This window comes from Argopecten irradians, chromosome 8 (assembly GCF_041381155.1).
Source record: "Argopecten irradians isolate NY chromosome 8, Ai_NY, whole genome shotgun sequence".
In the NCBI taxonomy this organism is placed as follows: domain Eukaryota; kingdom Metazoa; phylum Mollusca; class Bivalvia; order Pectinida; family Pectinidae; genus Argopecten; species Argopecten irradians.
In genome coordinates, this window is record NC_091141.1 from 3013907 (window position 1) to 3036821 (window position 22915).

Sequence of the window (22915 nt, forward strand, 5' to 3'; positions counted from 1 at the left end):
ATTCCAATAAAATCCACTATTTTGTCCTTTTGGTATCTTTGAGTGACAATAGCTCAAAAACGAGCGCACGGACATATGTTTTTTCTTCCATTTTCTTTCATGGTATGAACTCCTGTTTCAAAAAATCTATATGAGAAAAAAAGTTTAATACAAGAAAATTTTGACTTCTCAGAGGAGTACATCCTTAAACTTTTATCAAAACAATGCAAAACCAAATTCAATCAAGCTGTCGTAAGTTACAGCAGCTAGTTTTGGACGATGTTGGGTTGTATGACCTTTTCTACTTCTCAAACGATATAGTTTGATAAACGTATCTATCTTACTTGTCCAAACAGAAAACCACGACAACTTCTTAGACACCGATCCATACACAAGGGAATAAATTCCGGACATTTTACATAGGATTGTAGAATAATGCCATATAATGACCAGTATACCGTCTACTTCATGTGAGCTGGATAGGTCTGGCGAGTAGTCCATCATTCTGAAATGACGAAAGTTTCAAATACGAAATGGAGACAATGATTGAAAAATGAAAAAGTGTAATCTAGAAAACAGACTCCCTTTTCCTCTCTATAAAATATGCGACTTTATTTTCAAATTAATATTTTAGCTACGTCTACGTATGTATTTTAATTAAAACGAAGCACTGTCGAACTATAGATTTTTGCAGTGCTTGAGGCTTCTGAAATCCCGTAAAGAAAGATGCGGGCGCAAATATTAACTCGTAAGTTTTCTGTACTGTTTCCTCTTAAGGTTCTGTTTTATAGATTTATATGAATTGTGTAGCTTTATTTTTTGTCTTTCTTTTTTTTTTCTTTTTGAAACGTACTATGCATTTAAATTGATATTTTACTATTGTACATAGAAAAAACATAGAAGGGAAAAATGTGATTGTAATTTCTAAATCTTTAATCTAAATCATCTTCGTTGCGCGTACGGTATCTAACTTGGTATTTCCATAGAAATAGTATTGCTCTGATAATCAACTTGTTTTGATTTTACACGTCTCTAATAACGTGCAATTTTACACGTCTCTAGTATCGCACAATTTTACATAATAGATATCCTAGCTAGTTAGCCATTCAGGATATTTGTCTCTGTATTTTGTTAATCAATTCAGACCATTTCAACGACATCACTATTTATACTATATTGTTGAAATATGGATCAAACGAACAAAATGACCATTCTATGTAGCCGAGGGTATACGTATACGTATTTATATATAATTAGCCGATTCTATTCGTGGGAAGAGAATCAGACTAAATACCCTAGGCTAGCGAAGTTATGTGTGCATGGATTGAAAATTGATATTTTTTTTCTTTGTTTAGCCATATACATGACATCTAGGCCTAATCGGCAAATACCCAACAACTACATGTACACTATTAAATATTGTGCACTTTTTGCGCAATATTATGACTGAGCACTAGAAATAAAATATATGTATTAGTAATGTAGGTGAATTGGACTGGGTCGATCATCAGTGATCAGGTAAGTACGGATACATTCAATACCTTTACAGTATTTTTTTTTTAATCAAGACAGTTGTGAGATTTTCATTTAGTACTTGAGGCACCCGTTCATTTACATGTGTCCAAAGCTGAACATTACGCTGTACATGTACATTGTGTGATAATACACAGATCATCCCTAATACTTGATTGCCTGAAAAAAAATATTAAGAAGACTGCAATAATGACCACTGCTATAATAATTTTGGCAAAAATGTTCTTGAGTGTTTGTGTGATCCGAGCCTCCAGTGCGCTTCCGGAAACAGTATACCAGCTACCGGTCTGTGATTAGTATGACCCTTAAAGTCATACTTCCGGTTTAAAGAAAAACACAAACAACGGGAAATTCTCTTGATGTTACCTGATTAGGTTGTAACTGCTTTCTTTTGCGTGTTGTCGGAGTCACGTACAGTTGATGTGGATATATTGAGAAGAATGGAACGGAATACAGCGGTTGTCACCATTCTACTTTTGATTTGTTTGGTACCCAAAAGTCTCTGTGGCAATGATAACGACACAATCACAGGTCAGGTGTTGTTTTTACATTTGAGAACTATACTGTCGGTCTGCCACTACTGTACTGTATGCCTAATATATATGTAATTTTTTAAACAAGCATTTTTCCTAAATTTCATATGAATTAGTATTGTTTCTGTTCGTCATCCCGTTCAGCAATCACAAATATTTGCACTTGTAGTTGTTGAAAGCACAGGCGTCTGCTTCTGGTTTGATAAAAAATATAATAACCTAGTAGGGGTAGTAACCTACCCCCTAATATATATATATGAGGGGGTAGGTAGTATTATATTTATATATAGTAGGGGTAGTGGGAGTTATATATTTATATATAGTAGGGGTAGGTTATTATATTTATATATAGTAGGAGGTAGGTTATTTATTTATATTATAGTAGGGGTAGGTTATTATATTTATATATAGGGTAGGGGTAGGTTATTATATTTATATATGTTAGATATATAGTGTAGGGTTAGGTTATTATATTTTTATCAAACCAGAAGCAGACGCCTGTGTTGAAAGTGATACAATTTTCAACATTCTTTCATCACATTTGAGTCATGGGTTTAATTTTGTTTCTTTTAGATTTGACTCCTGGAGTCATCACCCCAATCTCAGTGCCTGGCAACAGCAAAGTAATACTCAGAGTCCAGTCTTTGTCAGAAAGCACAACTCATGTCGTGTGTCAGATCCATACCCATCAGGACTGGCTGGCTTTGTCTCTGAGCCCGTCCCTAACTCCAGATGTCACAGAGACAGGAACTGATGTAGGGGTCACAACAGTGTTGTCAGTGGGTCAGACCAATATGTACTGGTACATTAAGTCTCGCCATAACCATACAGTGGAAGCTCTGGCTACTGTTACTGTATATACATTAAAAAGTAAGTGGCTTTTGACAGTGTTTGTTTTGTATTATTAATTAATTTCAGCCTGATTTTGTAAAACAAGAAGTCTTCGATTGCATTCAATGGTTTATTGGCTGCTGAAATGTTTTGTTCATCCTCAATATTCCAGGAGTTATTATCACTGTCCTTGCATAGTTACCAGGGATACGTTAGTTTTGGATCATTGGGAATGAGTTAATTTGTAAAAATTATAATTAGGTCATAAAAGTTGTGTATTTGGTGAATCAATGTCTCGTTTTATTTACCATCAATGTATTCATACGAGTCAAATTGACATCCATACAAAAATGAACATCAAAGGACAATGTATAGTTTGGGCCGTTTTTGTCCTCCAATTCCGTCCAAGTTCCAAAACTGCTATTTAGTGATTAATTTGTTGTATTTTAAATATTGAATACATCCCTGGTTCAACTTTAACCACTGTTTTCTAATTTTGCAGTTGTAGTTGCCATGGCAACCATCCAAAATATGCATAAGTTATGAAAATGTGGAAATTTTGACAATTTTGGCCAAGTTTTTGTCTATGAAACTAAAGAGCACATCCTTGAACAAACTTAATATTTACTGAGAATATATGAATGCACTTCCAATACATCTTTGGAAGAAATGTTAAGTTTGTTCAAGGATGTGCTTATGGTTTCGAAAGCATAAACATGGCCAAAAATGGCCAAAATTGTCGAAATTTCCACATTTTCATACATAATTTATGGATATTTTGAGTTGTTACCATAGCAACTGAATCTGGATTTACATCAAAAGAATCAAATAATGGTACACTTATAGCTCTGGAGTCTTGTAATCTTCAAAGGAGGTATCTAATTCATCAACCTGTAACCTTTGACCTGTGTTATAATGTAGATATATTTTTATTGACACTTTGAACTTTGCTTTGTTTGCAGATCCCATTCCAGGTGGTTGTAATTTTGAATATAAGTTTGAAAATGACCCCAATTTTCACCTGATAATTGATTCCATGAAAACTAGGACTATGTTTCAATGGTCAAGTCATGGTAGGGATCGGAACACGATTATTGACCCTGATGATTGTGAGCATCTGTCCAGTCCACTACACTATGATCTGTATGTTTACTATCTCCCCGGTGGACACTTCTCACAAGAAAATCATTTTGAAGGAATGAAGAAAATGATGACTGTGGCGGATGTACTGGATAATGGAAGAAAGGTGAGTTTGCTTGATATTCATCCTTGATTTAGATTAATAGAATCTTGCATAGTGGACAGGGATATTTCAACATAGCTATGTATACCTGGTATTAATGGTGATTATGTTCATGGTAGATATGCAGCCTAAAGGATGACAAGACATCGGTCCATTCTGAGATGAAGATAACCTCTGTATACCTGGTATTAATGGTGATTATGTTCATGGTAGATATGCAGCCTAAAGGATGACAAGACATCGGTCCATTCTGAGATGAAGATAACCTCTTACACTGGTCAAGGTGTGATTTATAATGTGATCGTCACGGATACCAGACTGGGTACAGATTCCAGAGCGGCCTATATCCCCTCAGCTACTTATGCTTGTGACCTTGACAACACTGATGAATGTCACATGATAGGTATTATTCCCCTAATAACGATTTGTGTTTTGATGATCAAAAAACATATTATACAGGTTTTTTAGATCCCAAAACGACGTGGGTAAAGTACAATTTACCATTAATTAGTCCCACCATCTGGTGATTATGATGTTATCATTTGGCGTGAGTTTCGTGACGTCATAATCACCGGAGGGTGGAACTAATCGAAGGTAAATTGTACTTTACCCACATTTTTGGGGGGATCTCAAAACTCCCGTATTGACTAGTTCACTCGCTTTCTTACTGATGTTATGCATTCTATGCAGAATAAGTTTGTATAAATTAAATCACGAACATATAAGAATCAGAAATAAATGTGCAAGTTATTTATTGAACATTGTTTTCAACATTATAGTTCTCTGTATACTTTTAATGGTACCATGGTGGCTGAATGTGTCTAGGCATATTACTATAAGTCCTGCACCTCTGGTTGCGATGATTATTACTGTTAACAACACAGATATTGGATTTAAAACTTGATTCAAAACAACTCATTCACTTTCCTTTTACAGATTTTTTTGGCCAGTTGCAAATTTAGTACAAATATAGCCTGTAGTTAACCATGTTTGTTTCCAGGTGCGGGTGGGAAGGTGTTGGCTGTGGTTGGAGGAATACTTGGGCTCTTCTTAGTCATACTGGGTCATAGATTCTTCAGGACATGTAAGACAGATAAACTATGTTGTATGGACACTGCCTTCATTGTTCTTAAACACTAACATGACCTTGAAATTAATTACAAAGCAGCATTGTTAAAATATCAATATAATTGACTTGAGCATATTTGTGGAATGGGAATTCTTGAGACATCATTATGTAAAAGCGCATGTTGTTAAAAAAAATGCAAATCTAGTATGTGTTTCCCTAGCTATATAGAATTTATTTATTTTCACAAAATGTATGAATTAAACTTGTTACATAACATTTCTTTCATATTTATATAGACAGTATCTAAATAAGATAATTTGTTCATGTTAAATCTATGTAAATAATTTATGTTCTATTTCAGCGACATTCCTGGCAGCATTTTTTGGCTTTGGACTCATATCTGTGATTTTATTAGAGCGTTTTACAACCCAGTCAATTGTTGGTAAGCTTTTCATCAACCAGTTGTTGGAATATTTCGTCAAATTAGAATTATTATTTTCAGCTTTCTGTATTTAAAGAAATTCCTCTGGATTTGCCTCTATATCACAAATTTCCATTGCAATATTGAAACCAATAGAAATCCTAGCTAGTAAAACATATTAAAAACCGGCCTTTGTCTAATCCAGATCTCTGTATCCCGGCGTAATGGCATGGCATTGTCTTCTTAATTTATGTTAATTAAAACCTGAATAATCCGGAAACTGGCTACACAGGCCAAATATGCTGTTCCTGTTAACATCTGGTTTACACAAGTTAAACTATATAATGCTACAAATGTAATTGTTCTATGATCAATTACTTTGGTACTTGAGTACTTGAGAATGGAGGCAGTGCAATAAAAATGTTACTTGTAGTCTATTGACCTTAATGTCTACATTTGTAGTTAAAATGGAAGCTGCTGTGGCAGCGATGCCCTGAACTTCCTCTATAATCCCTCTGCCTTTGAGGCCAACTCGATTTGTGCTCTTTACAGAAGGTATTTCCCAGACACTGACAGATCGTTCAGTTCTGAGACAGAACCGTTTCCAGAAACAGAAATGCTAAAAATCAAGTGACCAAAATTTATATTCTAGAAGAAGAAGAATAAACATGTACATTTCTTGTATCAAGTTGGCAACCAGAACTTACATCCTAGAGGTAGAAGAGAGCAAATTAAGTTGGAAATCTACGTAGAATAGTTTTGGTAGATTGTCTTACCTCCACCTTGAAGACCTGAACTTGTTTAACAAGACAGACTGATCTATCTATATCTACAGTGGTCCTGGTTGTGAGTGCAGTGATTGGGGTCGTCCTGGCAACCGGATGGCTGGCTCTATGGTGGTGTCATGGTATCCACACCATAGCAGTGTTGTTAACGGGACTAACATGTGGTTATATCATCTCAAGTATCATTTTCTTCACGCCATTGGGTAAGTATACATGGTCAAATATATCAGTTTATGTCTTTAAAGACAACCACCAACAAACATCATTTATCGTTAATATACTGTGAATTTTGTACAGAATGGTAAGGGTTATGTCCCCTCTGTAGTTTAGTAGCTATTTACCAACAAAAATTTGTAAGGGTACATATATAATTCTTAAAGCGTTGCTCTTGATGACTTTTCTAGGAGTTTCATGGTGTAATTAGAACCTAACTACACATTTAAAATTTCCTGGTTTCATTCCGGTTCATGTGATAAAAAATGGTAGATAATAAATGTGACTGCTTATATCAATATTAACAGTTTATTGTTTGGAAGATATTATTTACAATGATCCATTGCTCAAACAAATGTTTTGTTTGATGTGATTGTAATTACTTTTTTTTAACACAGGAAAACTGATGTACTGGGGTCGAGAGTTTAACTACGAAATGTCCTTATTGTAATTGTTGTTTATTTTAACAACAGGAAAACTGATGTACTGGGGTCGAGAGTTTAACTACGAAATGTCCTTATTAGTATTTGTTGTTTATTTTTACAACAGGAAATCTGATGTACTGGAGTCGAGAGTTTAACTACGGAATGTCCTTATTATTATTTGTTGTTTATTTTTACAACAGGAAATCTGATGTACTGGAGTCGAGAGTTTAACTACGGAATGTCCTTAGTATTAGGGCACAAGATGATCTGACCCTGGATACTCAAGAGAGTGTCAGCGGTCAAAGTTCAGTAGTTGATATCCTAAAATATTTGTCCCTGGGAACAGCGGACAAATAATCTAGACAAGTAGTTGTGCGATGCGCTAACGCAAAAGTTTCTCTCCCGGGAACTAGTCAGAAGTCCAAGGCATGTAAACTTTGCCAATGTTGACCAATGCCTGTGCGAAACTGGAGCCGTGCCGAAAGTTGTCTGTAAGCCTTCCTCATCAGGATTGTTACCAAATCTGAAACTTGTATAAAACACTGCGCAGTATTTTTGTAAAACATAACAAAAATGTATAGGGAGAGGTGGGAGGGTAATCAATATTTTTTGTACCAACACCTTTTTCTACCAAATATTAAACAAACCAATTTCGTATGATTTCAATTGATTCCTTCAGCAGCGCTGCTTTTCAAAAAGGAAGTTCAAGGAAGGACATGCGCTGTGCTTGCTTCCTGTACAGTAAGGGAGATTACTCTTATGTACCTTTTTCCTTAATAGCATTAATCCAATATATCTAAGATGAAAGGGGGACTACTCTAGCTGCCTTCCTTCAATAACGGCATCTATTTGCTATTCGAAAATAGATGATATTATCGAAGATAAGCCCAATAAAAAACATAACTAATAAAACATATTAATTACTTTTATTATTATTGTGGCGTAAATGGTCACGGCTCTGTTTTATGAAGATTAAAATCGGGCTGCCGACAAATAATATGGCAAGCCCTAAAGGGAAGCACACAGGTTCAAAGACACAAAGTCAAAAGGGGGCAAAGTTCATAGGTTTCAAGTTCACAAGTTCAAAACTTCACAAGTTCAAAGTTCACAGGTTCAAGGTCACAAGTTCAAGGTCACAAGTTCAAGAGGGCACAAGATGATCTGACCCTGGATACTCAAGAGAGTGTCAGCGGTCAAAGTTCAGTAGTTGATATCCTAAAATATTTGTCCCTGGGAACAGCGGACAAATAATCTAGACAAGTTGTAGTTGTGCGATGCGCTAACGCCAAATGGTAAAGATATGCGAAATGCATATTAGTCATATCTTTACCACCGCCACACCCTAGTGGGGGGAGCCGCACAAATACAACTTAAGCCGTGACCCTAACCCTATACTATTTTATTTTACTCCTTGAAAGACTGCCCCCCTCCCAACACTACCTAATATGGTATTTAAAAAATTGTTTCCTACCTTTGACATGAGCATATTACTCGACTTATTGTAATCCTTTAATACACTACTCGGGAAATACTGGACCCCCTTCCCCCCGGGCAAAGTATTCCACACCCCCTTGCAAAGTATTTAGGAATATGTTGTTTCCTAACTCTGACAAGTGCACCTTATCCTGACTGAAAAAGGCCTCTGTAGCTTTAATATCTGGGTATTTCAGATAGCAACCCCCTAACCCAAGAACATCCTTTGCAACAGCACTATTTAACCTACACCTACAAGCTTCCATTGCAGTTACATTATCAGAATATCTATACGACAAACGGGGTAGAATCTGTGAAAATATTAGTTTTACACCTGGAAACTGGGAATACAAAAACCTAATCACCCTCCGAAATACTGATCGAAGCTTTGCAATGGGAATTTTCCCTAAATCATTCCCTCCACAATGAAGCAGCAAGATGTTTGGATTTTCCGCTACCGATTGCAGCAGACTGATCTTACTCTCTACCTGTTGGATACCAAGGCCACCATAGCCCTGCCAGAAAATGTTGGCTCCCATTCTCTGCAATCCTAAGTTGAGACCCCCTGGTCTTGATCGTGCTGCAATTCCCGCTCTTTTAATTATAGAAGACCCCAGAAACCAAACTTCCAATCCTGAAATATCTTCAATACTGTGTTAGAAAACATAGTATTATTTTGACATGCTCGATTACAGATCTGGAAATGTGATTATGGGGATACGGATATAATGACTATAGCAATTAGATTTCCAACGACCAGCCTCTTTAATAGCGTCAGCTGTATGACCAGCTTTAAATGCTGCAGAAGCGGCCCCAATCCGAAATGAATGCGTTTTAAAAGAAGCCGTATCCATATCTAGATACCTAAGAGCCTTTTGAAGAACTGATGAAAACTGGTATCTGGTAACAGGTTCCCCACTAAAGTGACACAGTAAAGGACCCCCCACCCCTGGTCTAACTTTCAGAAAAGCTTCTATGGCTTTCAAAGGACATATTTCATTATCAGACGCCCAAAGTTGAATGATAGTTCCTTTTCCTGATTGGTCAGTTTTGGAATATCTTAAGTGTACTTGTATATATTGGCCCTGTACCAATGTTACATCTCCCCTTCCTACAACATGGCTTGGATTACCTCCCTTAGACAAGCACAACTCCCCAACCCTGAAAAATCCAAAGAAGGCCATTGTAAAATGCTGCCTGAAAAAGTAAGGCCTCAAATTTATTTAAACATACTAATGGCAGAATCTTAACAATCTGAGCTAGGATGGGTCCTGTAATAGGTAGCCTTTTATCTACCCTATGCTTTAGCCTTTTCATCCCCTCAAGAACATTACCTACTAAAATAAATCTGTGTCGTATCACACTTCCCCAGTACTTTGTATTGGAACCCAATGCTAGAAATATAGGAGCGAGCCGTTGTGTCAGCTAACCCCCTAAGTGATAATGTGGCAACAAAACTAACAAAGTGTTCAACCATCGGGGGCCAGACATTTGGCAGCCTATTAGACGCTCTGAATGTATCAAATGCTGACAACCCTGTACTGTATGACCTATGAGTATTCCTAGAAATAGAGGCCCTCAATAACCTATCTACTTCATCCTTGATAACAGCAGATGGAATTTCTCTGGGATTTGAGCTGGATGAGCTTGAGCTTGAGGCGCCACCCGACCGGAACCGCCTCCACTGCATACGAGAAATAGAGTCTGCAATTACATTTTCTAGACCCGGAACATGTTTGCCTTGAAAATAATGTTATATTTCAAAAGTGCTAATACAAATGGGTGCATAAGTTCCATTACCAACTTATCCTTGGAAGACTGACCATTCAGGACACTGACTAACGCACTGATATCAATGTTAGATATTACCTTCTTATACCCTAAATGATGTCCCCATATTAAGACTGCAAGGACTATTGGAATAAACTCCAAAAAATGTGATATCCCGCATTCTGTCAGAGTCTGTCCATTGTTTCAGGCCAAGGAAAGTAGACCCACTCCCCATGAAAGTAAGCTCCACAACCCAATGATGAATTACCTGCACTATCTGTAAAAAGTTGCAATACATCACTCTCTGACCAGGACGATTCTGGGAAAAATAATGTTCCATTGAAATTCTGAATGAATTGTAGCCACACCATAAGGTCCTCCCTCATTGCCCTACTAACCCTGACAAAATGATATGATTTGCTCGCGCCCTTCATCGCATCATACAAACGCCTCAAAAATGGCCTCCCAGACTTTAACGCCCTACAGAAAAAATTAAGTACTCCTACTAAAGACTCTAGCTCCTTTTAAGGTGACTTTTTTCTGACTGAGAAACCTATATAGCATATCAGTAAGCTCTGCTGCCTTTTGAGAAGGGATTCTGATAACCATTTCTTCTGTATATATCTCCAGTCCTAAAAAAATAAGGACCATAGTAGGACCAACTGTTTTGTCGACAGCGATGGGAACTCCCAATTCACTACAGGTATCTTTGAATGAAGACATAAGAATCTGACAGTCCTGAGTGTCCCTCTTACCAGCAAATATGAAGTCATCAAGATAATGAGAGAGAGTGTTCACCCCAGATTTATACTCGACAAGCCATTCAATGAAAGTTGAAAATTTTTCAAATATATTGCAAGAAATGGCACATCCCATGGGCAAGCATTTGTCTATGTAATAACCTCCCTCAAATTGAAAACCTAATAGGTCAAAATCGCCAGGATATATTGGTATCAAACGAAAAGCTGATTTAATATCAGCTTTGCCCAAAACTGCCCCTTGACCTAGTTTACTTATCATTTCAATTACAGAATCAAATGAAGCATAATTTACTGAGCACAATTCTGGATTAATGAAATCATTAATGCTCTCTGAAGGGGGAAATGATAAATGTGTAATCATTCGCCAACCCCCATCTGACTTGGGAACGACCCCTATAGGCGAGATATGAAAGTTTGCCATAGGAGGACTTGAAAAAGGGCCCATAATTCTACCCAATTCTATCTCAGAATCTAATTTCTTTTTTACCTCCCCTGGATGCTGATTTGCTGATGTTAAATTTTTTGAAAAAACAGCTGCTCTAGGGCCTGTATACTGAAGTCGAAAACCATATGTAAAACTGTCCTTTAATTCCTTTGCTACAGTTTCTAATGGGTACTTCTCTAAATATTCTGTGAGGGGGCCCACTTTAATTGGGGAATGGCCTAGGGCCCATATATCTTGGCTGGCGGACATTTTGGGTTGGGTTGCTGAACCTGGGACGGATTCCTGTCTGGGAAGTCCCCGTCTGGGCAAGTCCCCTAGGATTTGGGGGATGAAATGAATTATTCATTCCCATGGTCCCTGGAGATCTGCAGTTTATTTTAGGGTGACCCCCTCCACATCTCGTACAAATGTGGGCATAATTGCAAGTGGGACGGGTACACAAACCTTTAAAGTTATAGTCAAAGCATTTTAAATTACCTACAGGAGACTGTTTTCTCTCTGTGTTAAGCGTCGTGCTAATGCTTGGAGATAGATAAATGAGCCAAAGCTCAGTATCTACAGTAGCCCATGAGCTACATGGGTCTTGACTCCGCCTTAAGCGAAATTGCTCGTCATAGGACCTCCATCCCATGCCATTACATCTTCCCGCCCCCAGCCTAATTGTTTGTATATATTTTAACAATTCATGAACCCGTTCAGGGTGAGCAGCTGAGTAGATACTGGTATAGATAATGAACGCATCAGTCCAATCAGCTATATTATTGATTCTCTTTGCGTTCTTATCCTTAGCTACTAATTGCCCATTAACGTCCAAGTATAGTGATTTTGGGGCAGTGTCCTGCCTAGCAGACAACGAGTTATCTAATAAGATACCTAAATCAATGAATTCTCCATTTATAATTTTGCTCTTATTTTTTGACGACACATTCTCACCCAGAATACTATGAATACTAGGTATGGAAGTAGGTGTACCTTGGTTTGGTCCTTCACTGACTGAACCTGCATTTTCGAGAGCTTGACCAGAGTGTCCAATTAGACCTCCCATCGTACCCGTCGGTGTAGGGTCTGGTTGAGGGGCTGGCATACTGGTTGGTTGAGGGGCTGGCATACTGGTTGGTTGAGGGGCTGGCATACTGGTTGGTTGAGGGGCTGGCAAACTGGTTGGTTGAGGGGATGGTTCATTTCTTGCGTAAGAGCTTGTAAGACGGCCTCCTTGTCCTCTCCATGACTAATTAGCCACAGCTCAAAAACAAATTCAATGTCAAGTTAACACTTTTTTTTTTTTTTTTTTTTTTAATATCATTAAAATAATTGTTTTCTAAATAAATTATATCCAGTTGTTTAAGTCCACTGACATTAAATTAATAAATGACCAAAACCTTCATACCACGCGCCGTAGCCGGCATGACCTTAAGGCCCAACATGGCAGAAAATCTCAAGCCATTATGAAACGGTAAAATATCGTGCTAATAGAGCATAACATTCGCTCAAATCAAATCATTACTATAATTCGTTCTAAATAAATTAAAACAGTTTGCAAATTAAATGACATTCAAGTTAACCAATGACCAAAACTTTCATACCACGTGCCGTATCCGGCATGGCCAAAAGGCCCAACATGGCAGAAAATATCTAGCCATTCTACATCAGTAAACATCGTACTTAATAAAGCTTTAAATTACCTCAACGATGCTTAAATATAATAATAATAACCTAAATTAGATAATGTAATCAATATTTTTTGTACCAACACCTTTTTCTACCAAATATTAAACAAACCAATTTCGTATGATTTCAATTGATTCCTTCAGCAGCGCTGCTTTTCAAAAAGGAAGTTCAAGGAAGGACATGCGCTGTGCTTGCTTCCTGTACAGTAAGGGAGATTACTCTTATGTACCTTTTTCCTTAATAGCATTAATCCAATATATCTAAGATGAAAGGGGGACTACTCTAGTTGCCTTCCTTCAATAACGGCATCTATTTGCTATTCGAAAATAGATGGTATTATTTTTACCACAGGAAATCTGATGTACTGGGGTCGAGAGTTTAACTACGGAATGTCCTTATTATTATTTGTTGTTATTTTTACCACAGGAAATCTGATGTACTGGGGTCGAGAGTTTAACTACGGAATGTCCTTATTATTATTTGTTGTTTATTTTTACAACAGGAAATCTGATGTACTGGGGTCGAGAGTTTAACTACGGAATGTCCTTATTATTATTTGTTGTTATTTTTACAACAGGAAATCTGATGTACTGGGGTCGAGAGTTAACTACGGAATGTTTATTATACGGAATGTCCTTATATTATTTGTTGTTATTTTTACAACAGGAAAATCTGATGTACTGGAGTCGAGAGTTTAACTACGGAATGTCCTTATTATTATTTGTTGTTTATTTTTACAACAGGAAATCTGATGTACTGGAGTCGAGAGTTTAACTACGGAATGTCCTTATTAGTATTTGTTGTTTATTTTTACAACAGGAAAACTGATGTACTGGGGTCGAGAGTTTAACTACGGAATGTCCTTATTTAGTATTTGTTGTTTATTTTTACAACAGGAAATCTGATGTACTGGAGTCGAGAGTTTAACTACGGAATGTCCTTATTATTATTTGTTGTTTATTTTTACAACAGGAAATCTGATGTACTGGGGTCGAGAGTTTAACTACGGAATGTCCTTATTATTATTTGTTGTTTATTTTTACAACAGGAAATCTGATGTACTGGAGTCGAGAGTTTAACTACGGAATGTCCTTATTATTATTTGTTGTTTATTTTTACAACAGGAAATCTGATGTACTGGAGTCGAGAGTTTAACTACGGAATGTCCTTATTATTATTTGTTGTTTATTTTTACAACAGGAAATCTGATGTACTGGAGTCGAGAGTTTAACTACGGAATGTCCTTATTATTATTTGTTGTTTATTTTTACAACAGGAAATCTGATGTACTGGAGTCGAGAGTTTAACTACGGAATGTCTTTTACTGTGGGTGTTCTAATTGTACCAGTAATCTTACTCTTCTTCACTAAACAAGTGAGTAGCTTAACGAGGTTCAAAAATTGAAATATGTTTTCGTAGGATATCAGAATTCGCCAAAAAAAATAAAAAAATCAAAATATGTTTTGTTCTAAATTAAAAACCAATGTCTGTATTATTTGGGATAGAAATAAAATGGCTTCTATTTTTGTTGATAATCAAGGCACCAATATCAACAATTAGGTAGATAAAAAGGCGTGTAGTGTTTTTGTATAATTACAACCATTTTTAATCAGGTACATGTAGATAGATATTAAAATAGTAAAAAAAGTTTGTCAAAATTTGTTATTGCTCTTAATGGATCATTTTAGACATTAGATGTCTTTGTTTATTGTTCCAACTTTTAGATTAATGACTTATTTTGTCACATGGTATGTAATGTTGTCTTTGATAATTTTTCATTGACACAGCACCCAATGTTATTAACAAGGTATGCCATATCACTGCTGCAGGAGAGGAGGTTTGCTCCCCTATTCTATTCTCGATACTCCAGGGTTACAATATTGACATTATATCCACCCTTGGATTATCTCATAATAAAACTATAGGCACTCAGGAGAAAAAACAACCTGACCAATCACAGGCCTGTAGAGATTTCCTTAGAAGATTACAGAGAGAGCGACTCTCAACTTCAAAGCCACGTGCACAGTCCAACACAGTGCATCATTATATAAATTCTCAGATATACATCAAAGGACTAAATTACCCCATCTGCTCTGTTGCCTCCGGTTATACTATGAGATAGTCCAAGGGTGGAAATAAGGTCAGTGATAGTAACTGCTTGAATATCAAGGATGCTATTGTATTTGAATGGTAAGGTTATCAGTATTCTGTATGTTACTATTCTATGTTACAGCTGAGTATCCTATCATGTACCTTCCTGGGAGGGTATTTGGTGTGTATCACTGTGGATGTTTTCCTGGACAGTGGTTTTAAGAACATCATTCTGAACTCAGTACGACACGCTGTAGACCCTGACTACTTGACTGTAACAGTGGCCGGACCCTACCTTGTAGCAGGTAACATGTCAGCTACATGTAGCTTTTATACCATGTATTATATTTCCCCTCTGAATAAAGGAAACATATTGTATTCTTCTGATTCATCTTCTAAATATAATTTCTTTAATTCTGAACTGTTTCTGAAGACAAGGTATTACTCTTCAATATTTTCAATTTGCATAATATTGTGTGAAAGGATTAAAACAAGTACATCTTATACAGTCAACATGTGTATAAAGGACATCAAAGGGACATTACAATACAGGTGTCCTTTATACAGAGGTCAATTACGTGATAAATTGGACTAAATAGGGTTAATAAGTCTGTCCTTTATAAATAAGTGGTCTTTATTTAGAGGTGACCTTTATAGACAGGGTAGACTGTAAATCACTTTGTGGATCACAAGAAGTGTTTAGTTTAGACATTCCACCATTGAAGCCCTCTGTCCCTGTCTCTGAAATTCAGGGCCTATATGGTTACTTTATACTAGCAGTAGGCTATAAGCCGTTAATAACATAGAAAACCATACCACTATCCTACTCTAGGTCCCAATTCCTCGAAACAAATGTAGTTATAAATCAAAACTTTAGTATTTTCTCATTATGTAACTTATATTAAAATTATAAGTCAGGATTTTACTTACTGGTAAGTTTGTTTCAAAAAATGGGGACCAGGATCTAAACAGCTTTCTGCAAAATAATACTGTAAAAACTCGTGTAACTTGCGCAACAGTGTACTTTGTGCAGGTACTTTTTAGCTCACCTGGTCCGAAGGACCGAGATGAGCTTATGGGATACCGCAGCGTCCGGCGTCCGGCGTCCGTCGTCCGGCGTCCGTCGTCCGTCAACAATCGACTTCTTCTCCATAACCGCTGGTCGGATTTCAACAAAATTTGACTGGTAGCATCCTTATGGGCTACTAACTGAAAATTGTTCAAATGATGAGGCTGATCCCCCGGGGGCCTGAGGGGGGATCAGTCGTTTATATGGAAATAGCCAAATTGACCTCTTTTGGCCCCCAAAAGAGGTCAATTTGGCTATTTCCATATAAACGACTTCTTCTCTGAAACCAAGCATGGGATAGCACCCATATAGGGATTGGATTTCGTTTTTATGTTAACCATGCTTGTATGGAGCAATTCCTCTAAGAATATATTCTATGGGGCGCGTTAGCGCCCCATATTGAATATATTCTTAGAGGAATTGCTCCATACAAGCATGGTAAACATAAAAACGAAATCCAATCCCTATATTTACACTCACACGACTTTTTATTTAAATTTTATGCAATAAAATCGTCATTTGAAAGTGACGTAATTATTCAATAAAAGTCGGTCAAAAGTGGGAGGAGCTTACTCAATTGAACAGCGAATGATGACGCTTCAACTAAGGTAGAATTATTCATCCTCGACGACAAAAAAGTTCAATATTTTAGTGTAAAATAAACATGACAAACAAAGTAAATTTCAGAGATAATTTTATTTAATCAGATCAGAACTTTAAATATATATTCAATTTTGCTAAAAGTTAATATATAGCGTAATAACATAAAGAATTTGTACACGGCCACATGTGTGAACTCGGTGACCGTTAGGCTATTGTGCAGCGAGGCGAAGCTGACGCACGCTTACACACTTGAGTTTGCCGAAGTTGTCAAAACACCGATTTTCAAGTAGCTCAATGTGTTTGAGATGTCGTCTGACTTGACGATATTACATCCTTGTGAGCCATGTGATTATATAATCTACGCTTAGATCCATATCGCCATCGATAGATGAAACAAATTCACCTGTGTTCGATGGATACAATGTATTTGTGGTGACGCGTAACTGTCAACACGTGGATTATTAGCGGTGCATGTTTTATAATACACATGATTAAATTCTCAAAGAACAAAGACAAGAGGATATGTTTATAACTGACCTCTATCAGAGGGTCTCACGCCCGTCCACCTGAAAGGCTTGATCGTAGGACGAACATAGGCACAGAGGTAATGTTTACATTTGACACCCATCATTTTTAACAAAACTGAAAGCACGTCGCCCCGGTCGGGATATTTTTACGTTTCTTTATACAATTGTTAATTCAAAAATTGTTTTAATCATATATAGATATAAAACATGTATATATTGTTTACATTTTTCCAAAATTCTATGAAAAACAACAATATACACGTAATGTTGCGTCAAAATGTAAACAAAGCCATGTGTTTCTTTTAAAAAAAGTAGTCCTTTACGTTGCACAGAACATTTCCTTACGCAAGTTCAAAGTTCAATGTTACCATGCAGTTATGGTAAACAAAATCGGCTAGTATTAGCGTATAGTGACCAAGCCTAGCAAGTGTAAATATAATGCAATGGTAGCATCCTTATAGGGTGGGGATTCAAAATTGTACAAATGATGGGGCTGACCCCCCGGGGGCCTGAGGGGCGGGGTCAAATGGGGTCAATTTGGCTATTTCCATAAAAACGACTTCTTCTCTGAAACTAAGCAAGAGATAGCACTCATAATGCAATGGTAGTATCCTTATAGGGTGGGGATTCAAAATTGTACAAATGATGGGGCTGACCTCCCGGGGGCCTGAGGGGCGGGGTCAAAAGGGGTCAATTTGGCTATTTCCATATAAATGACTTCTTCTCTGAAACTAAGCATGGTATAGCACCCATAATGCAATGGTAGCATCCTTATAGGGTTGGGATTCCAAATTGTGCAAATGATGGGGCTGACCCCCCGGGGGCCTGAGGGGCGGGGTCAAAAGGGGCCAATTTGGCTATTTCCATATAAACGACTTCTTCTCTGAAACTAAGCATGGTATAGCACCCATAATACAATGGTAGCATCCTTATAGTGTGGGGATTCCAAATTGTGCAAATGATAGGGCTGACCCCCCGGGGGCCTGAGGGGCGGGGTCAAAAGGGGTCAATTTGGCTATTTCCATATAAACGACTTCTTCTCTGCAACTAAGAATGGAAGAGCACTTATAATGCAATGGTAGCATCCTTATAGGTTTGGGATTTGAAATTGTACAAATGATAGGGCTGACCCCCGGGGCCTTAGACGGCAATAAGATGCGAGGTCAAAAAGGTCAATTAGGCTACTACTTTCATATAAATTACTTTGTCTCTGAACCTATGTATTGGATAGCATATTTGTATGGTATCAATAGCATCATTGTATGGTTGTGATTCAAAATTAAACTTCAGTCAATTTTGCTTATTTTTTCTAATTGTCAGAGTCTTGTGATAATTACTAACAAAAAACCAGGTGAGCGATACAGGCCCTCTGGGCCTCTTGTTTGGGCTGAAAATGCTGAAAAAAATCTACTATCAGTATATTTTGCACATCAATATATTTTGGGAAAAATGATGTCCAGGGAGCCACAAAATCGATGTATTAAAGTTAATCATGCTTTTTATACCATGAGAGTTACTGTATTTTGTAATTTCAGACACATCAGTCGATCATTAAACTATTAAAATCTGACCCCAAGATCATGAAAACTGTCACAGATAACATTAAGTTATGTCATTTTTGATTGACTTAGCAAAAATGTAAGTCTAAGACTGTTTTAAGATCCTTGGGTGGGGTCATTTGTAAAAACTCAAGTATGTTATGAATACTGGTAAATGTATGGTAATATTTACAGTCAGTGGTGAATTGATAGTATAACCTCTGTTGATTTCAACAAAAGGCTACTCAACTTTATTTCTCAATAAACACTGTTAGTGTTTTTACTTTTCAGTACCAATCCTATGACCTAAGAATATGTATAATTTAGAACACATGTGCCTACGTGTATGTGTGTAAATACAAATGTAAAAAAGTTACATTGTTTATGTTCATACCATTTCTCTTTGAGCAATGCTTCCGTGTGTATGATAAATAAACAATGCTGTACAATGTACAGTTTTGCACATTCCAATGACGTCGCAATGTTTACATGTGTATCAGCAACTGTGTTGTTCGCTACAACATGTACATCCAATTTGTATTTGTAACATATTTGGTTGCATGCAAATGGATAAGATATGCCAGAAAAACACTAGTCTTTCAGTAGGACAAGTTTTACCAGAACTAGCACGACAATACAGCTCAATCAGGGGAGTCCTGGGAATGACAAATCCTGTTTGTTTTCTACAGTGATCACCAGAGACTATGCCCTACACAAGTTTGGGTGCTTCGAAATATTAATGAAACTGAATTCTACATTTGTAGCTTTTACAATGCTTTTAATCGATATAAATAGGATTTATTAAGTGATTGAAACAACGATGCAACTTTATACTGACATTCTGAGAGCCGTAATCTATAACATACGTACAGTGTGGGGATACCTGTGTTTGTACATGTTCCTCAGCCGACATCCAGTTCATTTGAAAATCTCTGAAATCCAATGAAATAATGACATGTAACCATTATAATATCCGTGTATTCAAGTCTTTTAAAACATAAATTGATCAAAGTAGAAATCAAGTGATCACACAATATTGAAAAACTCTCTGTTTGTCACTCCTTTGTGACGCAGTGCCACGTTCTGAATTGTGTAAGCGTGGGAAGTCACACTATGCAAATGCCTAAAATCAAATCCATTTGCACTGTAGACTTTTTAACTTCAGATCAATAACCTTAACATGGATAACACCATTTGTTTCATGGACGGCTTCGCGGTCCATTCCAAATATTGATACCCTACTCAACTTTATCCTATGATAAAACCACCAGAAATATATTTTAATCCTTAATTAAAAAAGGTACAGAATAGTCACTGTTTTATGTTTAGATATCGGACTAACCTTTCTGTGGGGGTTTCTGTTCATCGGAGGGGCAATATTCCAGCTACTTCGAGAACGAGGCAGACCAGATTTCCCAGAATCCACCAGGAGAAATCGAAGGACGCGAAGTGTACAGATAGAGGAAGAGAGACAATCATTACTGGGCAATGGTCATCAAACACTTTATGGTCAGTCTGGCCAAACTGTGGTCAACACAACAAGGAGAGAACTGACCCCTCCTGTTGTGGCCAGCTAGCTGACGGAATAAACTACATTAGTCCTCAAACTGTTTTTGATATCATTGAATTACGATATGTATGTGGTGCAATATTCCAGTGGCGCTGGTTATTTTTGTAATATTTAATATGTTTATAAGTCTCGCAATGAAATACAATGTTACCCATGTTAGTCGTGTTGGGTCTTATCATGATGTTGTGTCCGACCCATTCCATTGAGAGAAGGGGCCTTGATGTCTTAGACACATTACTTGTCTATGTAAAATTGAATCATTACAGTAGTGATATGTATATGTCATGTACATACCTGTATTATAATATCTATACAATCTATTTTACTACACAGGTTGCATTGAATAATTACCCCCACCTACATATGAAATAAGTATTATGTATAAAATGATTATCTTATAGGAATAATCTAGTCTACCGAAAAGAAGCATGAATGATAGCATGTAAGGTACCATATTCGACCCAATAAGCTACCATGTCCCTATAAGCGTCCCTCCACATTTTGAGGCCTCAGTTTCAATTGCCCAGGCATAAATAAAGACCAAAACTACGCAAAAATGTATAGATTTGCAATATAATTTCGTCCTTTTAGTACCTTTTCATTTTCTTCAATTTTTTAAACGCCCTGGGCGCTTATTGGGTCGAATATGGTATGTGAAATATTCAAAGTATGTGAAATACTAATGTGAGTTATGCAAGGTATGTATGCTAAAAGAAGTGTGCATGTATCCATAAAGTTGTATGATATTGCACAGGATCAAACTCGTTTTCGTTTATACGCGTGGACTTGTTGGACCGTTTGTAAAAGTAATTATTTCAAATATATAAATAAACCCTGAAGGACCTGCATATTTTGATTGGGGCCTATGAGGGCTTTGTCAAGGCTCATCTGAAACCAGTTTAAATCAACTGGCCCCACGATCATGTGCATGAATCAATCTTAAGTCATACAAAGTCTTAAGTTTAGACTCACCCAATCACAGTAGACGTTACAAAAAGTAACATCATCTTTTATTGCCTTAGGCTGTTCTATGATCCTGTGGCCATCGTCTGTCATTTATTAAAGAACTAACGACAAGGTCTAATCAGTAAAAAGTAAACAAAAACGGCTATGGTCTATTTGTTTTTAAAGCATATATTTATTTGTAACACTATTATCTATGCAAAGCACAGTTCGTTTATAATTGTATATATATGTATGTTTTTCTTATTTTTTGTGTGTACCTGGGACAGGTGATTGGTAAGTTGTGAGCCTTGTATTGATGGAGGTTAGCTGGAATTTCCTTGGTTTTTTTCTGTGTCCTGACTATTTAATGTGCCACTCTGTTTCCAAAACTAACAATTATAACAAATACTTAAGACCACCTTAAAGTCAGGAAAAATGATATAAATATCATTCCCACAAAATTAACTTGCTATAATCTTGTTTTCTATATATTTTATCAGGGGAGATAATCGTGTGGGAAACTATACATGACATTGATAATTCCTTGTTAATCTGACCAACCTTTAATTATGTTGTGACATTCGTATTAATTACTATACTTATGACATAGAGAAAATACTGTTAGAGTACCATAATTTGGTGTAAAGTGTCTGCTGTTAAAAGCTAGCACAAAGTTTCTGTTTGTGAAAGAGAAGGCCTCTCTGTGATATCACTGGATTTATAGTTCATGTAACTTTGGTGACCAGGAAAAGAATATTATTTAATTCATTTTTCTGTAGACAAAATAGTATTTTGAATAAAGCATGTATCAAAATTTTTAGGATTTTCAATTTTTTTATAAACACTGATAATACATCGCTCCATGTTTCTGGTTTATTAAATTTCTCATTTATGAGATGAAATCCACTGAATAGATCTTTTTTTAACATGGGCCAAAATTTTCGTGATTTCAAGTAAAAAATTGAATTTTATGTGTTGAACTTATATATATCATTTATGATATATAAGTTATATACAATTTAACCATTTCTATATTTCGCAGAACAAAATTTTCGCAGTCTGAGCAATGTCCCACGAAATCACGAAAATATTGTCCCCATGAAAATAACGGGCTATGTGGTAACCACTTCACATTCATCAACATACATCTTCTTGTCACAGCTGATTCACCTCAGTCAAACCAAGTATCCACAAAACACAAACCATACTGACATTTCATTCTCTTCATTTTATTACTGATTATGATGAAATATAACCTGCCACTTTTATATAAACCAACGGCAATATTTATGTACATGTAAATCAAATCTCGTCATGAAGTATAAATCAACAATATTGATAGCAATCAAAATTATCACAGGTAAAAATTGAATAAGAAAGAACTTTCCTACCTAATAATTATAATATTACAAAGTTCATCTTA

At 36.6% G+C, this 22915-nt stretch overlaps 2 protein-coding genes and 1 pseudogene across 2 annotated transcripts; 1 reads left to right on the plus strand and 2 right to left on the minus strand.

Moving 5' to 3' along the window:
• The first annotated feature begins 1809 nt into the window (after positions 1 to 1809).
• On the plus strand, positions 1810 to 22310 carry LOC138329095 (transmembrane 7 superfamily member 3-like). Its single transcript, XM_069275838.1, has 10 exons — positions 1810 to 2043; positions 2619 to 2915; positions 3839 to 4122; positions 4333 to 4522; positions 5120 to 5203; positions 5550 to 5630; positions 6445 to 6597; positions 14426 to 14523; positions 15383 to 15545; positions 20307 to 22310. Exons 1-10 carry the CDS (start codon positions 1953 to 1955, stop codon positions 20552 to 20554), a joined length of 1689 nt encoding a protein of 562 aa, XP_069131939.1. The 5' UTR covers positions 1810 to 1952; the 3' UTR covers positions 20555 to 22310.
• On the minus strand, positions 8369 to 12653 carry LOC138329099 (uncharacterized). The gene is made up of 2 exons (XM_069275841.1): positions 12454 to 12653; positions 8369 to 9139 (listed from the first exon to the last, which is right to left on the minus strand). Exons 1-2 carry the CDS (start codon positions 12611 to 12613, stop codon positions 8550 to 8552), a joined length of 750 nt encoding a protein of 249 aa, XP_069131942.1. The 5' UTR covers positions 12614 to 12653; the 3' UTR covers positions 8369 to 8549.
• On the minus strand, positions 9138 to 10213 carry LOC138329096 (uncharacterized; annotated as a pseudogene).
• Positions 22311 to 22915: the final 605 nt, after the last annotated feature.